The 24361-nt window shown below is 48.7% G+C and overlaps 1 protein-coding gene across 2 annotated transcripts in view; it reads left to right on the forward strand.

Annotated features, from left to right (window-relative positions):
* The window catches only part of ROBO4 (roundabout guidance receptor 4), a 969314-nt gene that overhangs the window by 692738 nt on the left and 252215 nt on the right, over positions 1-24361 (forward strand). For both annotated transcript variants that reach the window (XM_069614539.1, XM_069614540.1), the window contains exon 17: positions 4441-4674. In XM_069614539.1, the coding sequence (XP_069470640.1) occupies positions 4441-4674 (234 nt within the window). The remainder of the gene's footprint in view (positions 1-4440; positions 4675-24361) is intronic.

The following is a 24361-nucleotide window of genomic DNA, read 5'->3' on the forward strand; positions in this document are numbered from 1 at the left end:
GGTGGATTCACGTTACTAGATGATTATCCAGTGTTTGCTGGGTGGGCGAGTGCTTGGCTTGGGAGGAAAGATCAGTTGGACCTTTGTGGCCCCACACTGGGATTGCTGCCTGAAGATGCACGGCTCAATGCTGGGTAATGTGTGGATTCATCCATGCAGTAGGCTTGCTCGCCATGTGTGGATGGTTGATGTTGTTCCAATAGTTGGCGCGGTGGGCTCCCGTGGAGACTATACTGCTGTTGCCTTGTCAGGGGCCAAAAAAAATTTGCAGGCGAGATTATTGCCCGCGGCTTGGGGGGTCTCAATTCCCCAGTTGAGTGTCCTCCGCAGGGGCAGGGGTTTGGAGGGGGCTCCCGACTCACCCGGGGATTGTACTTCCCTGGGAGACCGGAGCTGGAAGTATCCCCCAGGTGTATTCCTCGCCTGCCTGAGCCCCGCTTCGTGCCTCTCGATGGGGTCTGGGCCCGCAGTCCGAAACCGCACTCGCAAATGCAGGGGACAGTTTCAAGCCGTTGTGCTGGTGGTCAAGGAGCACTCTTCCCTCATGGACCTCTGGGACGGCAGAGAGCAGGTGGGAGCAACGGAGTGGGGGAGGTGCGGAATGCCATACACAGTTCTATTCTCTCAGTGTTCCCACCCGACACACCTCACCTCTCACATGGATGCTGCACACCTTCCGGAGTCGACTTAGGGAACTCCACTACTGATCTGGCGGGCTCGACCGTGCTGGGAGTTGGTGGATCTTCACCAGCCGGGAACCCGTCTTGCGGCGGCCATTTTGAGGTCTCTGGTACAGGATCAGGGGCTCCTCTGCAGCTTGCGGTTTTCTCCACAAAACCCCTCACTTTTTTCGTAATAACCTCAGCAGTAGCAGCCCAGACAGTTCCAGTGACATAACGTTACATTTCAGGGTCAGTGGATTCGAGACTCTGGGTGGGTTCCCGGCATGTTTCAGCCTGAAGAGGGAGACGATGGATTAAGCTTCCATCAAGTCTGCGCCCCATGGTGGTCACACTGTACTTTCTTTATGAATCACATTGTCTTCTCCAGGAATAAATCAAGAGTAAGCCATAGGTACTACCGGTAACTTCTTTCTGAATTGAATATCCCTCTGTAGGAAGAGGTCAAGAGTAAGCCAGAGGTACTGCTGGTAACTTCATTCGGAATTGAATAGCCCTCTGTAGGAGTAGGTCAAAATAAGCCAGAGGTACTACCTGTAATGTCTTTCTGAATTGAATAGGCCTACGTAGGAATAGGTCAAGAGTAAGTCAGAGGTAATACCAGTAACTTCTTTCTGAATTGAATAGCCCTCTGTAGGAAGAGGTCAAGAGTAAGTCAGAGGTACTGCTGGTAACTTCATTCGGAATTGAATAGCCCTCTGTAGGAGTAGGTCAAGAGTAAGCCAGAGGTACTACCTGTAACGTCTTTCTGAATTGAATAGGCCTACGTAGGAATAGGTCAAGAGTAAGTCAGAGGTAATACCAGTAACTTCTTTCTGAATTGAATAGCCCTCTGTAGGAGTAGGTCAAGAGTAAGCCAGAGGTACTGCTGGTAACTTCATTCGGAATTGAATAGGCCTACGTAGGAATAGGTCAAGAGTAAGTCAGAGGTAATACCAGTAACTTCTTTCTGAATTGAATAGCTCTTTTTATGATTAGGCCACGTGTAAGTCAGAGGTAGTACCAGTAACTTCTTTGTGCAGTGAATAGCCCTCCCTAGGAATATGTCAAGAGTAAGCCAGAGTACCTACCAGTAAATTCTTTGTGAAGCAACTACCTCCCGCCATGAGTAACAGGTCAATCAGAGTTACTTCTAGTAACTTATTTGTGATTCGATCCCATTGTTCAGAATCGGCTATCATCAGAATAGTCGCTTAAATAAATACGGTATTCCGGAAAGCACTTCAAGGGACTAAGGAAGGAGATTTACCATCCCTGACAATGTGCAACATGTGGTCACATCTGCTGCTTGCGGACTAAATTCCGTATTCCATGAGAAGAACAATACTGAAAAGCAATTAACCAACAGGTGCCAGGTTCTGCTCTAGAACAGCCCATGCAGATGCAAGCACTGTAGTGAAAGCATGTGAACGATCTAAGTCGCAGTGCTGAATAATGTTTATATAGCTTTCAAACGGGAACCCCTTTTTTTATTATTTGGCATTTTTGGGACATGAAATCGAAGGGCATTACGAACATCTTTTCCACGCAAGTTTTTCAACTGGGAGGGAATTCGGCCTCTTTGATCAAATCAGTTTCACATCATGCCAAGGGGAAGTTATTGAAAATCAAATTTCACTGAAACAATACACAGTACCCGATTTGAGCAGGCTCATAATATTTCGTCAGTTTACCATGTTTTATTGGAGTCTAGTTTTCTGAAAGATGCAAATGTAATAATAATCCAAGGAACTAAAGGATACGACCAGGAATTTAAGTAATTGTAAACACAAGCACAGAATTGAAACATATTTTATATATTTATTATTTTCATGATTTTCAATAAGCCACATGCAAATCGCCACACTTCAGCTGCCTATGATTTCCGGGGGAATGTGGAAGGAGGGAAACAGCAGAAACAAAACAATCCATAAAGCAAGAAAACTGGACTTAGCAGTGCAGGTTGCCCTCTCTGTTCTGTCGTGGCACCAAGCCTGATTTGCATAAAGCTGATTTTTTGTGCCATGGCATTAACCAATGAAAAATGATGGCATGAAAGGTTAACTAGAGCAACTGCGAGTAGTTATGATTAACGTCAATATTTCCATTCATCACTCTTCAGTGATGTAAGGTTTCCCTACTTGGCATGGGTACAGTGCTTGATGTGTATAAGTGACCCATGCTACACCTCACTGATGATGGCCAATGAGCTCAAAGCATTTTTGGGGATTGCCTCGTGACTCCTGCAAAAGGCATGTGACCTAGTCATTTGGGCTGAACTGAACCTCTTGCATATGTTTTTCCTCTTTTGTAATGGCACAACAGGCTGAAAAGGGGAAGGGTAGAAGGCTGCCAGGAGCAACTGCCAGTGGTAAGGAGTTCCTTCCATCACTTTCCAGTGGGACTTTCCTACAGACACAGCCAGCCTGGCAGAGCCAGTTCTTGTGATGTGGTGGGAAGGTGGCAAAGCCTTCATTTGGATTACATTACAGTCCCAGTATTTGTCAAGTGCAAGTGGATTTGAACCACAATGATGTATCGGTCCATTTGAATTAAGCATTGGATACCTCTGATATAGTGTGAGATGTTCAAAGGCAGTCATTGTCATTGTTCGGGCTTTGAGCTGGCAGGGAGGCTGCAGGATCCTTTAAAAGTGGCATCAAGTGCAGCCAGAAGAGGCCTGTGGGCCCGGCATCTGGTTTTGAATTCAGTCCTATATTTGAAGTCTGTTTAGAGCTTTCGAGGATTGTGGTTGTGGCATATCATGCTGACGTGCAGACGTTTGTGTGATTTTACACTCTTTGTAGTTTCAGCTGCAACTTTATTTTGAAGCACCACCTAGATGCTATTGTGTAATCCAGGTGAGAAATTACAGTGGTGAGGACCAGAGTACATTGTGATACTGATAGGGTCTTCCTGGAGAGTAATGATGGGCTCTGGGATGGAAGAGTGCTGTGCATGGCAAGCTGGTGGGACAGGTGTATAGTTTGGTTGGTGCATGAAGGGGGATGTGGGTACTCACCATTATTCACTGGCAGTGTGTGAGTGGCTCGCGGATGTATGTAGTATACAGCGGAAAGTAGAAGGACGCACAGGTTGGTAAGGGGCAAGCAATCAAGAAGTCACTTACAGCAAGGCATAACATGGCATAGCAAGGCATGAAAAGAAATGACATGGCACAAAACATTGGGGATATTGGTCAGTACACACATGTGGAGCACAACGTCTATTAAATTTAAATCCATTCCATACCTGTATTTAATTAATTTGGTACACTACATTTAAAATAGTATTGCTCCTTATATGAGGGATGTCCTCTGGGACCCTTTAGTGTGGTTAAAGACCCAGAAACCATCAATAATTGAATTATGTTTTGATACAAGGAAAGCTGCAGCCAGAGACACCTAGGAGAAAAGAAAAGTACAATTGTAAACTGTTTTCAAATAAAATGCAGCTGACACATAAGTAAATGTTTCAAATGTGTGATCACATTTCCTTAAAATGTAACCTGCGGAAATACCAAAAGATGGATTCAATAAGTATTGGCTTTTGAAAGAAAGAATGACACACTCTGAAAATTGATAGAATCTGATTTTGCTTTCAGGGGCTTATTTCCAATTAAGACGGGAAGTATGCCCGGCCATCCACAGCGCTTCCGAGTCCCTGGAGCCAGCTGCTCACGGATGGGCTATTGGCATGTGAGGTTGTTAAGTCGAAACCTTAAGATTGAATTTTCCCACCTTGGGATCTGACTCCAAGCCGTTTTTTTTGTGCTTTGCAGGACAAGCAACTCTCCAAAACTCCCCCCGGATTTTAAGTCAAAGCAATTATTTCCGGATCCTGCAAAGACCACAAACACTGCAGTTCGGCAAAAGATACCCCAACCTTCCACGGCCTGCACGCGTCTATCCAATGCCTCGCTCCCTATGTCAATCAGCGATGACAGGGACAACGTGTTGACTCCAGAGGAAGTAGCTGAGTATCTCGAGTTTAATGAGGAGGGAGAGAACGAGAGGTGAGTACTACACACCATTGCCTAGCAACACATCCGGGACATAGACCCAACGTGAAAAGTAATGTCTTGTTATTTCTGCAATGGCAAAACCACCGGCTACTTCTCACTCGCCCTTTTCCCCTGATTACATTCACACTGTCAAAAGAAATGCATTTTAAGAAAAATAGCAAACACCAAACAATTATTTTAACATGCCTGGAAATCTCGTTAGCAATTTAGGAATCACAGAAAGGCTCGTACAGATGCTATCATTTGGAGGTGTTACTTGTAATGAGCATTTTGTCCACAATTTTGTTATTTTGCAATGTTTACTATTGATGTATCTTTCTGATTATGAAGCCTTGCACGGTTTTCGCTATTCCATCTGCCCTCTGACCCTGCCCTCGTTGGCGTGCTTCATCATGTAAAGAGGAGCCTGTGTGGAACTGGCTCCAGCAGGTCCCATGAGGATATCTTTTGGGTGGGCAGAGGCAGGTAGTGGGTGGGAATGGTCGTAGGGATCAGCATGGCATTCAAAGGGTGGACACATAATCAAACAACACCCACAAGCTGCAGGTTCCACCTCACATCCAATCTATGTCCTATCTGTACTCCATTGCAACAATGTTGGCACAGATGAGCCCAAAATAAAATCGAAACGATCACCATATTTACTCAAATGTTAGTCTGAAAGCGTGATTTTCTCCCCCCGAGAAACATTTTCTGATAATGGGTTAAATTGGTGCATTATACAGCAGACTCTCTGTGAAAATTGGTTAAAAAGCCAGACAGTTTGCAATCAGTTCTGTAGGGTAACGTATTACAACATCCAATGGATGCAAGTCACCAACAGTGCACAGGAGCATTTTCCAAAGCCTTTTCATGATACCTTTTTCTACAATATTACCAGTATAAAAATAAATCCGGGAGGTTGTGCCCATACATTTGCATGCTGGCTGCACATAGACATGCCATTATTTGCATTTTAAAGTGTACACATTTTTGCTTTGTGCTTAATGCCAGTAGTATTATTATAAGAAAACATGTCCAAGCTGGCTCTGCCAATATATGTCAGTACCTGCACATAAGAACATACTCCTGTTGACTTTGTAATTAAAACTGCCATGCACAATAAGAACAAAAAATGTCTGACATGTACTAGCACTTATGTTTGCTTTATCATAGATGCTCAGTAAAAATGACATGCCATTGTAATAAATGGCTAAACTGCACCGAAATGCCAGTCTAACCATGTAATAACACTTAACATGCTTGCTTTATCATAAATGCCCAGTAAAACATTTCATACAACAGTAAATAAAACATATCCGGCAAAAAAATGAAACATATGCTTACTTTTTCATACATTTTCAGTAAAAAAAACATGCCACGGTATGAAAGGGCTGGACTGGATGCACCAAAATGCCAGTCTAGCCCGCACTAACATTTAACATGCTTGTTTTATCATAAATGCCCTGTAAAAAATGTCATGACCGAGTAAGAAATGGCTAGAATGGCTACACAAAAATGAAAGTCTAGCCTCATAATAATATTTAACATGCTTTCTTTATCATGTATCCAAGTAAGTAACTGTCATGCAACAGTAAGAAATAATTAGACTAGCTGCACAGAAATGCAAGTCTTTCAATATACTTACAATTAACATGTTTAATTTAATAATAGATGTGCCGTAAACATGCCATGCCACAGTACTAAATGCTAGACTGGGTGCACCAAAATACCAGTTTAGCCACATAAAAACTCTTAACAAGCTTGCTTTACCATACATGCTAAGAAACACATGCTATTCCAGAGGCAGAACACATAACCAGATTTCCTGCAGCAATGCCACACAGTCTAGCCACAAAACAACACTTATCATTCAAAAGTGTATGATAAAGAATGCAGGACGGCAACAACCTACCTTATAAGATTGATTAAGGATTACCAGGGAAGGAAATCTGATTTGTTTAAAAGATGCTACATCCAACTATAAACATGTAATTGAGAATAAAAGCGGAATATGAGGACAAAAGATGGAGGGATCTTAATCATGGCATTATAATAATAATAATAATAATAATAATAATAATAATAATAATAATAATAATAATAATAATTACAAATAAACATTTTGGTGGTTAGGTAATTGCTCAGATCTAGAGATGATATTTATTGTAGCTGACGAAGTGCCCAAGGCAGTATTGTACAAGCATTTTAGTAACCTCTATGACATTGTCATATATGCCCTGCACTGCTCATTTAGAGGAAGGGAAGTACGGTCTAGAAGAAATAAGGAGAGCAATTGAGGCTCAAAAATGCAGGAAGGTGACAGGCCCATAGAAGGCTCCAGTTGAACTATTTCAATGAAATATCTTTTTTGGGGCCTCTTATTGCTGCACACTGCTATATCCTTTCAAATGTGGCAGAAATAACCCTGAGTCTTGGGGAACCACTGAAAACTCCCAATTTCTTTTTTTAAAGAGGGGATATGGCCGACCCGAGTAATTATCAAACAATCTCCTTATTGGATTATACAGGCAGAATGTATGGGACGGTCCTTCTGAATAGGCTGGAAGAATGGGTACAGGAGAAGAACATCATATGCCCACGGCAGGCAGATTTCCAAAAGGATGTTAGGTGCATCAAGCAGATGTTTTGATTGATGTTATTAATCCACAAGTATGCACATGTTAATAAGTGCTACGTTTACCTCAATTCTTTTAGATCTGAAGACCGCATTTGGCAGCGTAACCATAAATGAATTGTGGAATTGCCTATTGTATCTTGCCGATCCGTACGGGCATCTCGACTGAATAATTAATCTCTGTAGCACTAGCAGGGCCAGGGTGAGAGCGAACCAAAATGGTGAAACAGCTGATTTTTTCATTATTAAGAGGGTTGTTCGACAGGGCTGCATTGTGGCACACATATTTTGCTTATGTATCAACGAGTTGGCAAATTAGGTGAATAAATTAGAGGGGGGGTGCACTAACTTTGAATGGCAAAGAAATGGCCATGTTACTATATAATTTCTAGAACACCTATCGGCCTGTAGAAGCAGTTAGCACTATTCTCTAATTCTCTAATTCCTGCACAAAAAAGGGACTGGAGATCAACGTGTCAAAAACTAAATGAATGATATGCCAACCGTGTGAGGATACAGCTAGTCTGGAATCAGCATGGCATGTTTTAACACATTGTAATGACTTGGTAGGTACTAATGAAATATATTATGGGAAGCATGTGGAGGATTTGAATAGTTCCCGGAAAGAAGCTCTGTGGTTGCAATGTGTATCTGGGTGTAGCCTCTCCCTAGTTTTGCCCATCACTGAAGTGTGGCAGGTGGTGGAGGCTACACTGGGGGCATACACCAGTGTGAAAGATTGTATTGGCGCGTAGGTAAGACGTGTTAGTTAGAGCAGGCCTCTGTGGAAACCTCTGCAATGTTATTGATGAGTTTTGGATGATGATCTGGCAATTGCTTCAGGAATCTGAGAGCTGAAAGCCTACGAGAGAGTATGGAGCGAACAAGTTGCACACAATTATTAGAATATAAGATTTGTTATTTTATATTTAAGTTGGATTGTACAGGCTAATTTAGCTGGTTTTATATTAATTAATATTACATGTATGATTGTAGTAGTCATAATTTGTGACTGGTGTAAAATGTAATACATATAACACTAAATAAATAATTTAAAAGAATATGCTGACTTAAAAATAAAATTGTTTAAATAGTAGATCTCCAGCATAAAGGAACAAAAATAGAGGATGTCAAACAGTCTGACTACTTAGGATGTGGGCTAAATGCAGCGCGAGAATAGAATGCCCAGAGAGAAAAGAGAGCAATATCATTGGCTAAAACAACTGAAATCGTAGCCAAATTCATTGACAGTCTGGCAAAGAAGCCTATAACAACAGCAATTAAGGTAGATAGTAAACAAGCAGTTCCTGGTGCACTATATGAGGTGGAGCTATGGGGTGCACCCTCAGTGAGAAAGTAGTAAAAACTGAACATATCTTTTTAACCTGACTTCTAGGGCTACCAAACAGTGTATCAAATACTTTGGAACACCTAGAGCTGAATTTAATGCATATTGGTATGAGAATTGGTGTGACATCCCATCTCTATTGTTTTTGTATTTGTATTTATTTGGTTTTTATAGAGCGACCGTAAGCCAAAGCACTGTACAGAGAACGAGGAACGGTGCAATAAAATGAGTAAACAAAGAATTCAGTAAACAAAGAATTCAGAAAACAATCAATCAAAGATGATTGATCCATCAATCAATCGCAGATGTTGATGTAAATGAGACTTCAGTGACCTACGAAATAAAGAATAGTAGGAACTAAGAGAGTGGGGAAGAGCATTGCAGTAAAGAGGGGCTAAAAGCTTAAAAATACAAACATTAAATTGAGCACAAGGGGGATAAGGTGCTACCAGTAGAAACTGGGAAGAAGAGCGGAGAGAACGAGAAGGAGAATAGAAAGATATCAGTGCAGAAATATAGCTGGGAGCAAGACCATAGAGAGATTTGAAAACAAGACAGAGAAAGTTCAATTTAATTTGAGTATGAAAGGATAAACAACCAAGAGTGGTAAGAGAAGAGGAAATAGATTCTCGGAAGGCGAGAAGATGAAGAAGATGGATAGAAGAGTTGAATACAGATTTAAGATGGGCAAAACGAGAACTAGGAAGTCCAAAGAGGGCAGTAAACAGTAGAAGAGTCGAGAAAAAATTAAGGCAGAAATCAGAAGTTTAGAAACTTGAACGGTGAGAAGTGGACGGCTTTACGAATGTTGTGTAGGTGAAAGCGACAGGCTCGTGAAGTAAGAGAAATATGATGAGAAAAGGAAAGAAAGTGTAGGCCAAGATTTCAGGCCGGTGTTGCGATTGAAAGCTGGGAAGGAGGAAAAGAGATAAAGGAGGGGCGGGGTCAGGGCAAAGAGTGTTAGCCGGTAAAAAGAGGACTTCAGTTTTCCCGGCATAAAGCACAAGGTAGTGAGAGGACGTCTAAGATTTGATAACCACTAGACAGGCTGAGAGAGTGTGGTGAATTTCAGAGGAAAACGAAGAGAAAGAGAGAAAGAGTTGAGTGTCATCAGCATAAAAGTGGTGTGAAAAACCAAAGGAAGACATAACAGCCACAAATGGGGACGTGTAAAGAGAGAACAGAAAGGGGCCCAAGACAGACCCTTGTGGAACACCGTGGACAAGTAGGAAAGATTTAGATGACTTGCCGGTCCAGGAAACAGAAAATGTTCTTCGAGATAGATAAGATTGAAACCAGGAAACCAGAACCTGTGAGACCAAAAGAAGAACGTAAAGCCAATAGTTGACAATCGTCGACAGTGTCAAATGCAGCGTATAGATCCAAAAGGATGAGAAAAGATGAGTGTTTGGAGTAACGCGCATAAAGAAGTGAATCCAGAACCAACAGGAGAGCAGTTTCAGTGGAGTTTGCTTATGGAACAATCCATCTTTAGAATGATACCAAGAGGAGTTGAAGGACATTTTCAATACCGAATCAGCAAGTTATCTTAAATGGACCAAACATGTTAAGCAGATTGCAGAAAAAATTAGCTTGCCTGACCTCTGGCATACACCAACATCTATTATGAAAGCCATCATTGATAAAATCAAGGATTCTAATAAAATGAAAAGCTGGGAGGAATATGTGAAGAAGGCTTCTACTATTGAGTTGGCTTTTCATATCTGGCAGTATAAATGACAGGGGCCTTTGAGTCTTACCTGGACAACATTTATCCAATAACCCAGAGACCTCTTTCTGAAACTAAGATCTGGGATATTGCTTCTGGACACAATGCTAAAACAAATGGGATAATATGAAACCACAATGCTTCCCCTTTTTTCGGATAAGGCTGAGCCTGACCAACACTTCTTGTGTTTATGGCCGGCGTACAGAATTATAGGGAGGAGAAGCTTGATACTGGTGATCTTATATACCAAAGTAAGAAGCCTGTGTGTAGCAGAAAGAATGTGTAGATCAACAGACCAATTCAATGCACACCTTTTCTGTCGCTCTCTGGCCGGCCTCTCTTGGCCTTCTTCCTTTTCCCATCTGTGAGGCTAAAAGCCTCAGGGTCATCTTCGACTCCACCCTCTCCTTCTCTCCTCACATCTCTAAGAAGTCACTTTACCAGATGCACCTCCTCAGAGGTATTCTTTCTTTACTCTCCTTTCCCAAGAAGCTCACTGTCTCCAGAGCTCTGGTTCTCTCTAGGCTGGACTACTGCAACAGCCTCTTTCTAAATCTGCCTGCTTCTACTCTCTGCCCTCTGCAACTCATGTAGAACAGTACTGCAAGACTTGTCCTTGGCCTCAAGCCCAGGGATTGTATCTCTCCAGGACTGAAATCTCTGCACTGGCTCCCAGTGGCTGCAAAGATTAAGTTCAAGACCCTCTGCATTATCAACAAGGCTTTCTGGGGCCTGGGGCCTCAATACCCGTAACTCTCTCTTCCTAAAAATATTTCTTCTTGAGCTCTTCGCTCAACCGCCTCCAACTCCCTCAGTGTCAGTCGCTTCCCCAAGCAATGAGTTGGTGGTATATCTCTTTCTTCAGCTGGGGCCTCCCTATGGAACTGCCTCCGCACCTCCCTGAAACTTGAGGAGAACCATCTCTGGTTCCAGGAGCACCTAAAGACCTTCCTCTTTTCTTCTGCTTTCTCTCCTCCTCTCCCCTGCTGGACTCCCGACTGAAAATGCACTGGTCACCTGGCTACCCTCTGATCTTGGGCCCAGGTCCCCTCCCCCATCAGCTGCACACCTGTACTGCCTCCTGGGCAACCCCTGCACTTGGGGGCTGTTTCTGTATCCCTGCAGTCCCCACCAGCTCCTGACACTTGGGGGGTAATTCATAGAATTTCGCGCACAGTGTGCGCGTGCAAATGTCTGCGCCAGCCGCGTGCGCTAAAATCGATTTCCGCGCACAGCGTATTCATGGATTTGAGCCTCCAAAACCAGCCGTGGTGCAGAGTGGTGCAGCGACCCTGCAGCAGCGCCAGTTACGCCCCCAAGAACTCCCACGCTCAAGGAAAAGCCATCAAATTCCCCAATCCAGCGCAAAGAGCTGCGCTAACCCTGGACCAGTTTACAGGGCTGCCAAACAGAAAACGCCAAGCGGGGCACGTGTATTACTGGGGTTTGCGTGAAGTTTCACACGCGAAAGGGCCTGTGCGAGTAGGGTACGTGTATAACTGGGGTTCGTGTGAAGTTTCACACGCGATTAGAGCAGGGTACGTGTATTATGGGGTTTGCGGGAAGTTTCACATGTGAAAGGGCCTGTGCGAGTGGGGTACGTGTATAATTGGGGTTCGCGGGAAGTTTCACACGGGATTGGAGCAGGTTACGTGTATTACAGGGGTTCGCTGGAAGTCTCACACGCGATTGATCTGGGTACGTGTATTTCGGGGGTGCGCGGGAAGTTTCACACGTGAAAGGGCCTGTGCGCGTGGGGTATGTGTATAACTGGGGTTCGCAGGAAGTTTCACACGCGAAAGGGCCTGTGCGAGTGGGGTACGTGTATAACTGGGGTTCGCGGGAAGTCTCACACGCAATTTCAGCAGGGTACGTGTATTACGGGGGTGCGTGGGAAGTTTCACACGCGAAAGCGCCCTGTGCGAGTGGGGTACGTGTATTCCAGGGGTTCGCGTGAAGTTTTACATGCGAAAGGGCAACACCCGTGCGCGATACGTCACAGACGCGCTTACATGCTAAGGGCCTTTGGTCCAATGAAATCACGTACGTGTGCTGACCCGCTTACGTGCTAAGAGCCTTTCCTCGAATTACACGCTGACATACAATTTTTTCACGTGCCAAATCACTCTGTATCAAGCTGGCCACGCATACACACACGGAAGACCACGCTCCTGCCCTGAAGGCCATTTTCCTGCCCCTCAGAGCCCCCAGCACGCTCTCACCTGCCATCTGCTGCTGCCTGACTGTCTGCTGCCGACGTGCCCTGCTATTTGGTGCCTGCATATCAGCCATCTGCAGGGGTCCAGTTGCTGTGTCCACCCCTGCTGGAACAGAAGACTCCCGACTTTGCTCCACAGCCCAGCCCCAGGACCCAGTTTCCCACCCACTCATCCCTCTGGGGTTTCCATGTTGGGCACATCTCCATCTGGCACCACTGGCAACCCCTAGCCAGAGAGGCAGGGAGCCACCAGCTTCACTGCCACCGAAGTTGGTGTCCTGGTGGAGCATGTCCTGGGGCATTATGATGCCCTCTTCGGAACATCACGTGCCAACAAGGAGGGACGGGAGAGGATCTGGGACGACGTAGTGGTTGCCATCAACGCGGAGGGGGTGGCAACCCGCGACATCAAGCACGTCAAGAAGCGCTGGGAGGACTTCAGGTCCAGGACCCTCCACAAGACTCGGTGCCTCACGGAGGGGGGCCGGGCACGCATGAGTAACATCCAGATGAGGGTCCTGGAACGCGTAGGCACAGCGCTCCACGCCCAGATCCTTCGGAGGCAGACCCGTCTGGAGTTGAGCGGTAAGTGGGCAAGCATTGCTGTGTGAGACAGGGCATGTTGCAGTGTGCTGGTAGTCTGATGCTTGCCTGTATGTGTGACATAGGCCATGTATGGATGTGTGTGTACAGGGACATCATGGTCATGCATGTGAGACCAGTTATGTGTGAACCACATGGTTGGTGCATGTGTTTTAATGCAACATGGGGAGCTCTATGCGGAATGCACACATGAAAGAATGGCTGTCTCTGTTCCTGGACATGAAGGGGGGGTGAGGAATGGATGCTGATGTCATGTACATGTATGGTGCACATGTGTGTGTGTGTGCCTGAGAAGTGTGTGTGTGACTTTGAAACGCCATGGATGCATGTGACTTTGAAGGCAACATCTTGGTTTACAGGGGCCCTTCTACATGGATGTTGATGTTGATTGCAGGCGCCAGGGCTGTTTCTGCATGTGTGTTGTGTGCATTCACCCCTGTGTTGTGGAATGACAGGATGGAAGTGACATTTGACAGTGCCACTCATGTGTTATTACTTCCTGTCTAGGGTATTTTGTACTGTACCCTGATGCTTGTGTTCTATGTCTCCCTCTACGCAGCGTCAAGTGAAGAAGAGGACGGAGAAGGCGCTGTGGAGCCAAGCGGCAGGGATGCCTCCACTGGGCGGCGACGCAAGGCCCAGCCACCCTCCCAGGAATTACCATCAATCCGGGAGCGAGGGGGCTGGTGCTGCGTCTGCCACAACGGCTGTGGCGGAAGGGCCGGGTGAGCCCCCAAAGGGGCTTCCAATGGCGGAAGACGGTGTGGAGACATCCAGGTTGGTGGTCTCCACAGAGGAGGACGAGCCCGCTACTGAGCTGCACATGGGGCCTGGTGGGGTAGTACCACTGGCGCAATTGGTGCAGTCCAGGGCCAGGGTCAGGAGGCAGCACAGGTCACCACGGAGGGGCCTGTGCATGTCGCTGTCCCTGACCCTGTGACTGCACCACCATGCACCAGCAGGGAGGCCCCGTCCCAGGCCTCTCCGCAGGTAGGGGAGAGTGCCATGTCATCTGCCTCTCCACTACCTGTGGACGAGGGGTCCCACGAACGTATGGGCTCCGTCCTGGTTGGTGTCACATTGCGCACGCGTGTCATTTGTGATGACGTGCGTTCTTCCTGGGCGGAGAACGCACGCCATCACGGAGAGCAGCATCGTGAGGTGGCACTGCTGGGAGGGGCCCTGGTTGGTGGGTTCCTACATGTGTCGCGCACTCTGGCGGACCTCTCCTCCTCTGTGGAGACTATGCGCCAGTCGTTCTCCACACCGTCTTCCGGCCCAGATTCCACCAGGGCCCCCTGTGGACCTGGCCCAGCACCGGTTGGGCCTGCAGATAGGTGCCAAGCGATGGCAGGCGGAAGAGGCGTGGCTCACCATGGTCAGGGCGGAGTTCTCCATGCGTCGGGCTTTGAGGCAGGCAGAGGGCCTCGAAGCAACTCTCAGGGAGTTGGAACAGGCCATGAGTGCCTCCCTGTGAGACCTTGGGGCCAGGACAGAGGCCCGCCTCTGGCAAATAGACATGGAGTTTGATGATGCCCTGGCCCGGGACACCACAGAGTTAGCCGCTGGACTTGCCCGCCTCCATTGTATATAGTTAGATAGTGTTAGGTTTCCTTTCGTTTTTTCTTTATTTTGGTTGCGCTTGGACAATGCACCACGTTTTTGTATATAGTTTTTTATTAGGTAGTATTTTTGATAGGTTTCATTTCATCAGTTGTACCCTGCACCCCTGGTCATGTCCCGCAGGCAGCCCATCCACCATGGGCATGCACCCCAGCCCAGCCAAGCCACATGTCAGCTTGCACTACTGATCACCAACGCATGACCCCCTGCACCCCCCAGCAGTGCAGGGCACCTGTCAGCCGGCCCCCACTCATGTCCCCTTGCAACCCCACCCCCCAGCAGTGCAGGGCACCTGCCAGCAGGCCCCCACTCATGTCCCCTTGCACCCCCACCCCCCAGCAGTGCAGGGCACCTGCCAGCAGGCCCCCACTCATGTCCCACTCATGTCCCCCTGCACATCCACCCCCCAGCAGTGCAGGGCACCTGCCAGCAGGCCCCCACTCATGTCCCTCTGCACCCCACCCCCCAGCAGTGCAGGGCACCTGCCAGCAGGCCCCCACTCATGTCCCACTCATTTCCCCCTGCACCCCCACCCCCCAGCAGTGCAGGGCACCTGCCAGCAGGCCCCCACTCATGTCCCACTCATGTCCCCCCATACACGAAATAAAGATGCACAGTCATGGCCCACTTCTACACCAAAAAATACCACCTCACGCCACCCCATTCTTGAGACGCAATGATTTCCCAATCCACCCCACACTGACATGCCTATCTCAAGACACAAACCAAAACTCAACTATGTACATCAACACATGTCCATCACACACATACACTGGTTGGCATTGCCTGTGTAAACCCACAATTTCACATGCATCAACCCAATGAGCAAATCCCACACATGGAACTAAAATATGAAAATGTATTATGTACATAAATAAATAAATGAAATGAAAGCATACCAAAATATCAAACATGACATGAAAAGCATGTGAAAAAGATGAAAGAATGAAAATGATAAGCAATGCAAAAAAATTTGAAAGAAAAACAGTCCAAACTCTCCCTCTACCAACGCAAATCCAAAAAAAGGTTAAAAAAAGATATAAATTGTTTCATGTTCATAATGATAAATAAAAATGCGAAAGCAATCCATAGTCCAACTATTTACAATACAATGTCCTGAAAAAAAAAACATTACTCCATGTCCATAATGAAAAAAAAAATCCAAATGAATCCATGATGTAACTATATACAATCCATTGTCCAAAATAAAAATCCATTAATCCATGTGCAAAAATCCCCCAAAAAAATCAATCCATTGTCCAACGATGTAAAGGGTCCATGAGCCCAACTAAATAAATGAAACCTACCTAAGAAACTACCTAAAAATATAACTATATACAAATGTGTGTGGCATTGTCCATTGACCACAAATAAAAGGAAAGCGAAAAGGAAATCTAACTTTAAAAACTATTTACAATGGCAGCGGGCTAGTCCGACGGCTCACTTTTCGATGTCCCGGGCCAGGGCATCATCAAACTCCTGCTCAATGTCCTGGAGGCGGGCCTCTGTCCTGGCCCCGAGGTCTTGCAGGGAGGCACTCATGGCCTGTTCCAACTCCCTGCGAGTTGCCTCGAGGCACTCTGCCCACCTCATGGCCCTCTGCATGGAGTTCTCCGCCCTGACCATCGTGAGCCGTGCCTCTTCTGCCCGCTGCCGCTCCGCATCTATAGCATGGCCTTACCGCTGCCACACAGAAGACACTTCCAGTCCTGGGTCCTCCTGCCCTCTGGCCGATGCCTGCCTCTCCGATGACGAAGGCCCCGAGCCATCATGGCTCCCACCTTGTTGCTGCTGCTGCTGTGCCTCTGCCTGTGCCCTGGCTCTTGCTGCCTGCACATCCTACTCCGGCTGGGGTGCAGTTGTTGATGTGGCCACCCCTGCTGGACGTCCGACTCCCAACTGTGGCAGGGATGTGTCCTCCACCAGCCTGGCCGCAGGGTCAGAGGCAGCTCCACACGGTACCCAGGTGATACATGGGTGGGAAGATGGCATGGAGTACGACTGGCGCATAGGGGGTTCAGTTGAGGAGGGGGTCAGAACAAGGTCCAGCAAACGGAGGAATCTGGCCCTGGTGAGCTGTCCCAGTAGGTCAATGCGGTCAACGAGCCATTCGAGATGACGTGCAATCTCATCAAGAAAAGACTGCAGGTCACCTCGCATTGCCCGTTGATGCAACGCCACCCCACCCAGGATAGGCTCAACCCGGTCCCGGATAGCCACGTCCGCAAGGAGAGGAAGGCCAGTTGTTGTAAGCGGATCCCCTCCCTGAAAACGGGTCTGGACGTAGGCATCCCTGCTGGTGCGGGATGATGCAGTCACAGGATCGGGGACAGGATTACACACAGGCACCTCCGCGGTGGCCTGTGCTGCCTCCTGTCCCTGCCCCTGCACTGCACCACTAGCACCAGTGGAATCCCTGCCTCCAGACCCTGTGTCTGTCCCTTGCACGGCCTCCTTCTCCACCAAACCCCCCACCAACCTGGATGACTCCGTGCCATCTTCCTCCGTTGGACCCTGTGGCGTCTCAGCTGCCCCTTCTGCTGCCGAGGAGTCCAACTCCGACCTCCGCCTCTTGCACCTTCCCTCGGCAGCTGCGGCCTGGGACGTGGCACCGGACTCCTCACTCCCCGACAAGCTGACAACCTGGGAGGGGAGCTGGGCCTTGCATCTCCGGCTGGCGGGATGATCCCTGCCGCTGTGCTCCACAGCACCCTCTCCGCCCTCTTCTTCAGTTGACGCTGCAGACAGGGCGAGATAAAACACAGGCATCAGGGCACTGTACAATGGACTGATACACACATGACATTTGCACATGAGTGGCATTGTTTAACTACAGACACGGCATCACACTCCACGACACACATGTCATTTTAACTCACACACATGAACATTTCAACAGCAATATTGCATCAGGCAGCACCATCCATACACATACAACAGCATGAACAGCCAAAGGTGAGCCTGACATCACATGAAACACAAGGAGTGCAATAGACATGCACACACGCCACCACACTTACATGCATGTCTACATCTCCTCCAACTGTTGCAGTGATGAGATCGACATACATGTCACATCTGTCATTCATCCTTCTACATATCAGTGTCACTTGCATCCATGTTGCATCACAGTTGCACACTTGTCAGATACACATACATGCACATGTACACAGTGCAGATACATGCATTATGAACCACCATCCATGCCACAACCATGCCAATGTACATACCCAGAAATTCAAACATGTGTGCTCCCACACCTGAATTTGCCCAGCATGCTTACCAACACATACACCATCAATGTGTCTCACAACTGAGAGGACTCACATGTGGCAGCCTCACGCCCATGTTCATACACATCCCTACATGGACCTACATAAACACATGTGCAACCTGCACACTACTGGCACACCACGACACGCACAGCGTACTATCAACATACATGTACACTTACCGCTCGACTCCAGATGGGTATGCCTCTCAAGGATCTGGACATAGAGCGCTGGGCATATGCATTCCAGGACCCTCATTTGATGTTTCGACAGCTGGCCCCTTAGCGAGGCGCCGGGCCTTGTTGAGGGTCCTGGACCTGAATTCCTCCCAACGCTTCTTGACATGATGTAAGTCGTGGTCTGCCCCCCCTCCGCATTGATGGCAGTCACGATGTCCATCCAGATCCTGGTCCGTCCTTCATTGTCAGCGCGCAAACTTCCAAAGAGGGCATCATACTGCCCCAGGACTTGCTCTACCAGGACACCAACTTCGGTGGCAGTGAAGCTGGTGGCCCTCTGCCTCTCTGGCTGGGGGTTGCCAGGGCTGCCAGATGGTGTTGTGCTGGACATGGCAACCCCAGAGGCAGGAGTGGGTGGGCAACTGGGTCCTGGGGCTGGGCTGTGGAGCGATGGAATCCCAGTCGGGAGTTTTCGGTTCCAGCAGGGGTGGTCACAGCAACTACACCCCTGGCTGACGTGCAGGCAGCAAATGTCAGGGCACGTGGGCAGCAGGCAGTCAGGCAGCAGCAGATGACAGGTGGGAGCGTGCTCGGGGCTCTGGGGGCAGTAATTCGGCCTTCTGGGCAGGAGCGTGGTCTTCTGTGTGTTTTCGCGTGGCCAGCTTGATATGGAGTGATTTGGCACGTGCAAAAATTGCACGTCAGCGTGTAATTCGAGGAAAGGCACACACACGCGCTTTCATTGGACCAAAGGCCCCTAGCGCGTAAGCGCGTAAGTTACATTACGCACGTGGGCATTTCCCTCATAGCACGTGATGACAGAGCACACGTGGAAAAACTGCACGAGTGTCATCGCGTGTAATTGGAGGAAAGCGCCCGCGTACACGCGTATCTGACGTGTACGTGTGGGCCGGTTTAAAAGCTACGTGTAGGACGCCATTTCCTTGTACGTGCTTTTTGTGGAGAGCTAGTGGGTGAAATCTGTACTTCTTGTCGGTTCACACGTGATTACTTCACAGCGTTTCTAGTTCGTACTCCCTGTTACCTCTGACAGCTCTTTTCTGAATTTTTGTTGGGCCTGTTTCCTCAAACAGAGTTCACTTCTCCTTTTGTCCTGTCTCCTCAGACAGCGTACAATTCTTCTTTTGGCGGGGGTGTTGCCAACGCGCACACGCACGTATTTTTCACGTTCTTTTTCCAGGCAGACGGTGAGTTCCGCACGTACTTAGCAACTGTGCTTGCCCCGTGTGTCGCGTTCCCCTTCAGAGGTCATTGTAGGCTGCATGTATTATGCGTACGCTTATTTTTGTGTTTCTGGGTGCCACAGCGTACTGCGGGTTCATTTTTTCACGCACATGGTCTACGAGGGGGTGCGTGCATGTTAATTTTTGATTTTGGGCTGCCTGTCCGTTGCGTGACCTGTCATCTTCCCCCAGGGGTCACAGACAGCCTTGTTAGAGCACTAGGGTACGAATTCCATCTAGTATCCTACCCCTTTGACCCCCAATTGCCCAGGACAATAGTTTACTGCAACTCCCATATGCACAACAACATCAGTGCCATGGTTGGGAGGCGACCAAGCGGTAAGGGAGGCAAAGGTGGCCGACCTTCAAAAGGTGGGCGTGGTGGGCGCGGTAGGGGACATGGCCAGGATTTGCAGGGTGCACCTATACCCCCATGTGTGGAGGAACAATCAGGGGCACCCATGCCCCCCCATGGTTGAGGGAAACGTGGCTGACACCATCCCAGCTCAGCCCCTGTTGTACCAGCCCATTGTGGCACCTGACCTGGCACAGGATGACTCCCTGGCTGACTTCCAGGTGAGCAAGTCTAGGCCATGTGTGGCGGTGCAAGTTGTTGTCACCAAGCAACGTGGATCTGGGGCAGCTATGTCATCTGCTGCCCCAAGTATGCAGGGTGGGGAGGCTGCAGGGGCAGCTGCAGCTCCATCTGCCCCAGCTCTGACTCTCCCAGCCAGGACAGTGTCAGTCTAGGTCCATCAAACTGACGTTACTTGTGGAATGTACCATGGCTATGGTACATGCCATCTGTGTGATGGCATGTGTCATGTATGTGTATTGGACATGCCACTCACAGGCCAATGTGTGATGGCAGTGCTACCCAGAATGCAGCAAATGTGTTGCTCTTCCATCTTGGTGTCATCAGTGTCTGCCTTTTGCCTCCCCAGTGCATGCATGGGAGGGTTATAGTATGTGGGACATGTGTAAATCATGTAGTGGTTCTGTAGCTTGTCAGGCCTATTTGTGTGCTATGGTGCTAATGCCTGTTTCCATTTTTTGTCTTTCATGTTTTTGCAGGGGATGACACACTTGATGCTGTTGAGGTTGAGGAGATGGTGCAGACCCAGGAGGGATCTCAGGCACGACCGGGCACCAGTGGGGGACGTGGTGTGGTGGTCGGTGAGAACCCAATCTTGCTGCAGACCATTCTGTCCAGGGCTGTCTCTGGGTGCACCTCCCCAGACCTCTATTCAGGTGCTGATTCGGATGATGAGACCTATGTGCCGTCGCAGGTAAGTGTTTCTGGCAGGGATTCTGTTCTGTCCAACCCACCTGCACCAGGGATGGAACCCTCTATGGGGATGTCAGTGTTGGTAAGTCCGCCTTTGGCAGTTACGGATGCAGGGTCACACTCCACAACATCTGATCCTGTTCATGGGCCAGCAGATCAGAGGGGGAATGCAGTCCTGCAGCCTCAGGCAGTGCCGGCACAGCAAGGCGCAGATCGCCTTGCCCCAAACAGGTGTGGTGCCCGCCGACGCGGTGGCCGTACGCCACCAGGCAATGCCGCATGGGAACAATCCATGTACAGTATGGCAACCCAACAGGCAGCATCAGTTGAGATGATGGCTCAAGCAATGGAGAGGGTGGCCACTTCAATTGTCCCCCCTGAAAGGCAGATGGAGCAACTACAGCAGGCAACAGACTCCATTTGCCAATCACACAGGGAGGACATGTTGGCGTCCAACAGGGACTGACGGGCGGCACTGGAGACTCTACGCCAATCGATATCAATAGAGTCCCAGGGCCACAGGGAAGCCCTGAGGGTAGAACTCCATCACCTCAGGGAGACTCTTGTTGACCTTGAGGCTTCCACTAACTTGAGGACAGAACAGCAGCTGGAGCGGCTCACACGTTCGCTCTCAGCTGAGATGCAGGCAACTTGGGAGGAGATCCGGGCATCACGTCAGGTGCTGCATGGGGATCTCCGCACTATAATCCTAAAGAACGAGACCTTCCACACCCACATTCTTGCTGCCATGGAGGACCATACCAGGGCTTTGCGTGGGCTGCCTCCCATAGCACCACCACCTCCTGATGCAGCAGCTGAGGGTGATGAGAGCGACAGCAGCAGTTCTCCCACATTGGCATAGCCGTGCAGGCCATGAGCCCATGGAGGTGTTTTTTTTTCCCAACATCCACACAGGTGGCTGCTGGTGCACACCCTGTCCTCGGACCTCCTGGGTGGCCTCCCCTTCCCCCGCCCGGCCCCCACGTGGCATTGTTTGATTTTTGATTTTTGATTTTTTTTTACAGTGTGTTGCCTTGTGTGGCTTCCGTGGGCATCCACTGTATTCCGGCTGGGCACATGCAGGCTTGTCCTGAGTTTGGGTTAGATGCTTGGGTTCATGAGACACACACCCCTCCTGCTTCCCGTTTCCATGGGCTTACAAAGGGTGTGCCCAAGTGACAGTGACTTACACAGTGACGTTGGACTCCCATGAACTGTGTGGGCAGTCTGTAGTCAATACTGTGTATACATTCCTAGTGGATATTGTTGTTGTATTGTACACTGCATTGTGTATTGATATGTGCTTGTGCATCCATGTCTTCCTCCTAATTTGCAGGTTCATTCCTCATGTCTTCACAAGGTCGTCTACTTTGGAGATGGAGTTCATGTTGTAAGCAGTGCACTTACACATTTGCGTGGCAGCAAAACTGTACAGTTGGAAGGGGGCGATGTGCTGGCATAATCCCACTACTTTAACTTAGTACTGTCATGTTTTTGCTATGTTTGAGGTTGTGTAGCTGCATTGTATTGTTGGTAAGTATTTGGTCATGTGTGTTGTTAGTTATACATTACTGGGAGCATATTGTGTGTGGCCAGTACCCATTAGGGACACTGTACTTTGTAACACTTGTGTCAGGTTTTGGGGATTGCTTTGTTTGCTCTCACATAGCATGACATGCCATGGTGTGTTGGATGGCGGTGCTGGGGAGGGCTTGGGTGACATGGCACTGTTGCCATGTTGTATTTTGCAAGGGGGTAATGCATTTAGCAGCATAGAAGTGTGTCTTTTGATGACACAGCATTGGTGGTGTTTGTGTAGGTAGTGATGCACACAATGTAACACTTCTAGGTGACCAATCTCAGGCTGGTATGGTTGTGACAGTTGACTGTCCCTTATGTCATCATCATTGATTGTCAGATGGTATGTGCCAGGGCTGTGTGCACTCCACAGGGGTGTGATTTTAGGTGAAGTAATTAGCCACCAGCTGCGTACGGGCTGCCTCACCACTTGGCCTTTCACCTCCCATGCGCAGCGGGCATGCATGTGGTTGGGATGTGGGGGCACCACCATGTCTACGGGCAGGCCCCGGCGTGTTGAAACGTTGTGCAGGACACATGCTGCCACTATGATCCTGCACACTACTGGAGGAGCGTATAACAGCTGCCCGCCAGAACGGTCAAGGGAGCAAAAGCGTGACTTGAGCACTCCGAATGTGCGCTCCACTATGCCCCGGGTTGCAATGTGGGCTGTGTTGTATCTTACCTCGGGTGGTGTGGTGGGGTTCCGAATTGTCGTCATCATGTGGTTGCTCAGAGGGTAGGCACTGTCCCCTGGGGAGGTGGTGATGGGTATCATTAGTGGGGTTGTGACATTACTCAGTATCTGACATGCATGCATGTGCTGTGGCATTTATACTCACCGAGCAGCCATGTATCGCCATGCCTCCCAGCTTCTAGGTCCCGGTTTAGGGTTGACATTCTGTAAATAAAACTGTCGTGGGTGGACCCTGGATAGTTGGGATATACTGAGGTGATGATTCCCTTGGCATCACATACTACCTGGACGTTGATGGAATGCAAGTGCTTGCGATATCTATAGATGTGCTCTGATGCCCTGGGGGGATGTAGAGCCACATGGGTGCAATCAATGGCACCTAGGACTTTGGGGAATTGTGCCACGCCGTAGAAATCCTGGACGGCAGCCTGCCTCTCTGCAGGTGTTCTGGGCAGGTATATGTGCCTGCGGACTGATGGGCGTGCCGTCATGATGGCCAAGACCTGGTGTAGGCAGCGTGATTGCGTGGCCTGTGACACCCCCCCCACTATAGCACTTGTCCGCTGAAATGATCCAGTGGCCAAGAAGTGCAGTACATTGAGGACCTTCTCCAGGGGGCTGAGTGCTTGGGAGCACAGGGTGGGTGATGTGAGGTCATCCTCCCACTCACTCACCAGGTCGAGTATTATGTGAGGTGGAAACCTGTACCTCCAATACACCTGGTCATCAGGCATCCCAAAAAGGCTGGTTCTGGGTGTGAAAATTCTGGGCCTGACTATCCTCCTCATCCTGCGGTATCCCATGACCACTGCTGCTAGGAACGGTATAGTCATCCTGGCGTCTGAGCTTGTTTGTTGTTTGCGTGCACATTTATGCTGCGTGGGTCCACGTACGCCGCTTCCTGCTGGCGTACGTGTTTCCGGATTAGCGTGTCTTTTTTGGCGCACGCGTTAGCCCCGTTTGAATCCATGAATACGTGTTTTGAACGTGCTTGTGGGCGTTCCGCGCTTTTGCCTCCTGTACTTCCCCGTGACGCCCACATTTTCACGCGTTGTTCCCCATTCCACATGTCACACCCTCTGTTCCTCCTACTTTTGCTGTGTGCACCGCGCTATGTGTGATTCCGCTGTGCGCGTAGCGCACGCTGTTTGGAGACGTGTGCGCCAGCGTGCGCCACGCAGAATTTTGGCGCACATCCTGGGATTTACACGCGCACGGACTTCCATGAATCGCTGTGCGCGGGTTTCACTGCGATTTTCGCACTGGCATAGCGATTCGCACG

Source organism: Ambystoma mexicanum, chromosome 9 (genome assembly GCF_040938575.1).
Source record: "Ambystoma mexicanum isolate Mex_15411 chromosome 9, UKY_AmexF1_1, whole genome shotgun sequence".
Classification (NCBI taxonomy): domain Eukaryota; kingdom Metazoa; phylum Chordata; class Amphibia; order Caudata; family Ambystomatidae; genus Ambystoma; species Ambystoma mexicanum.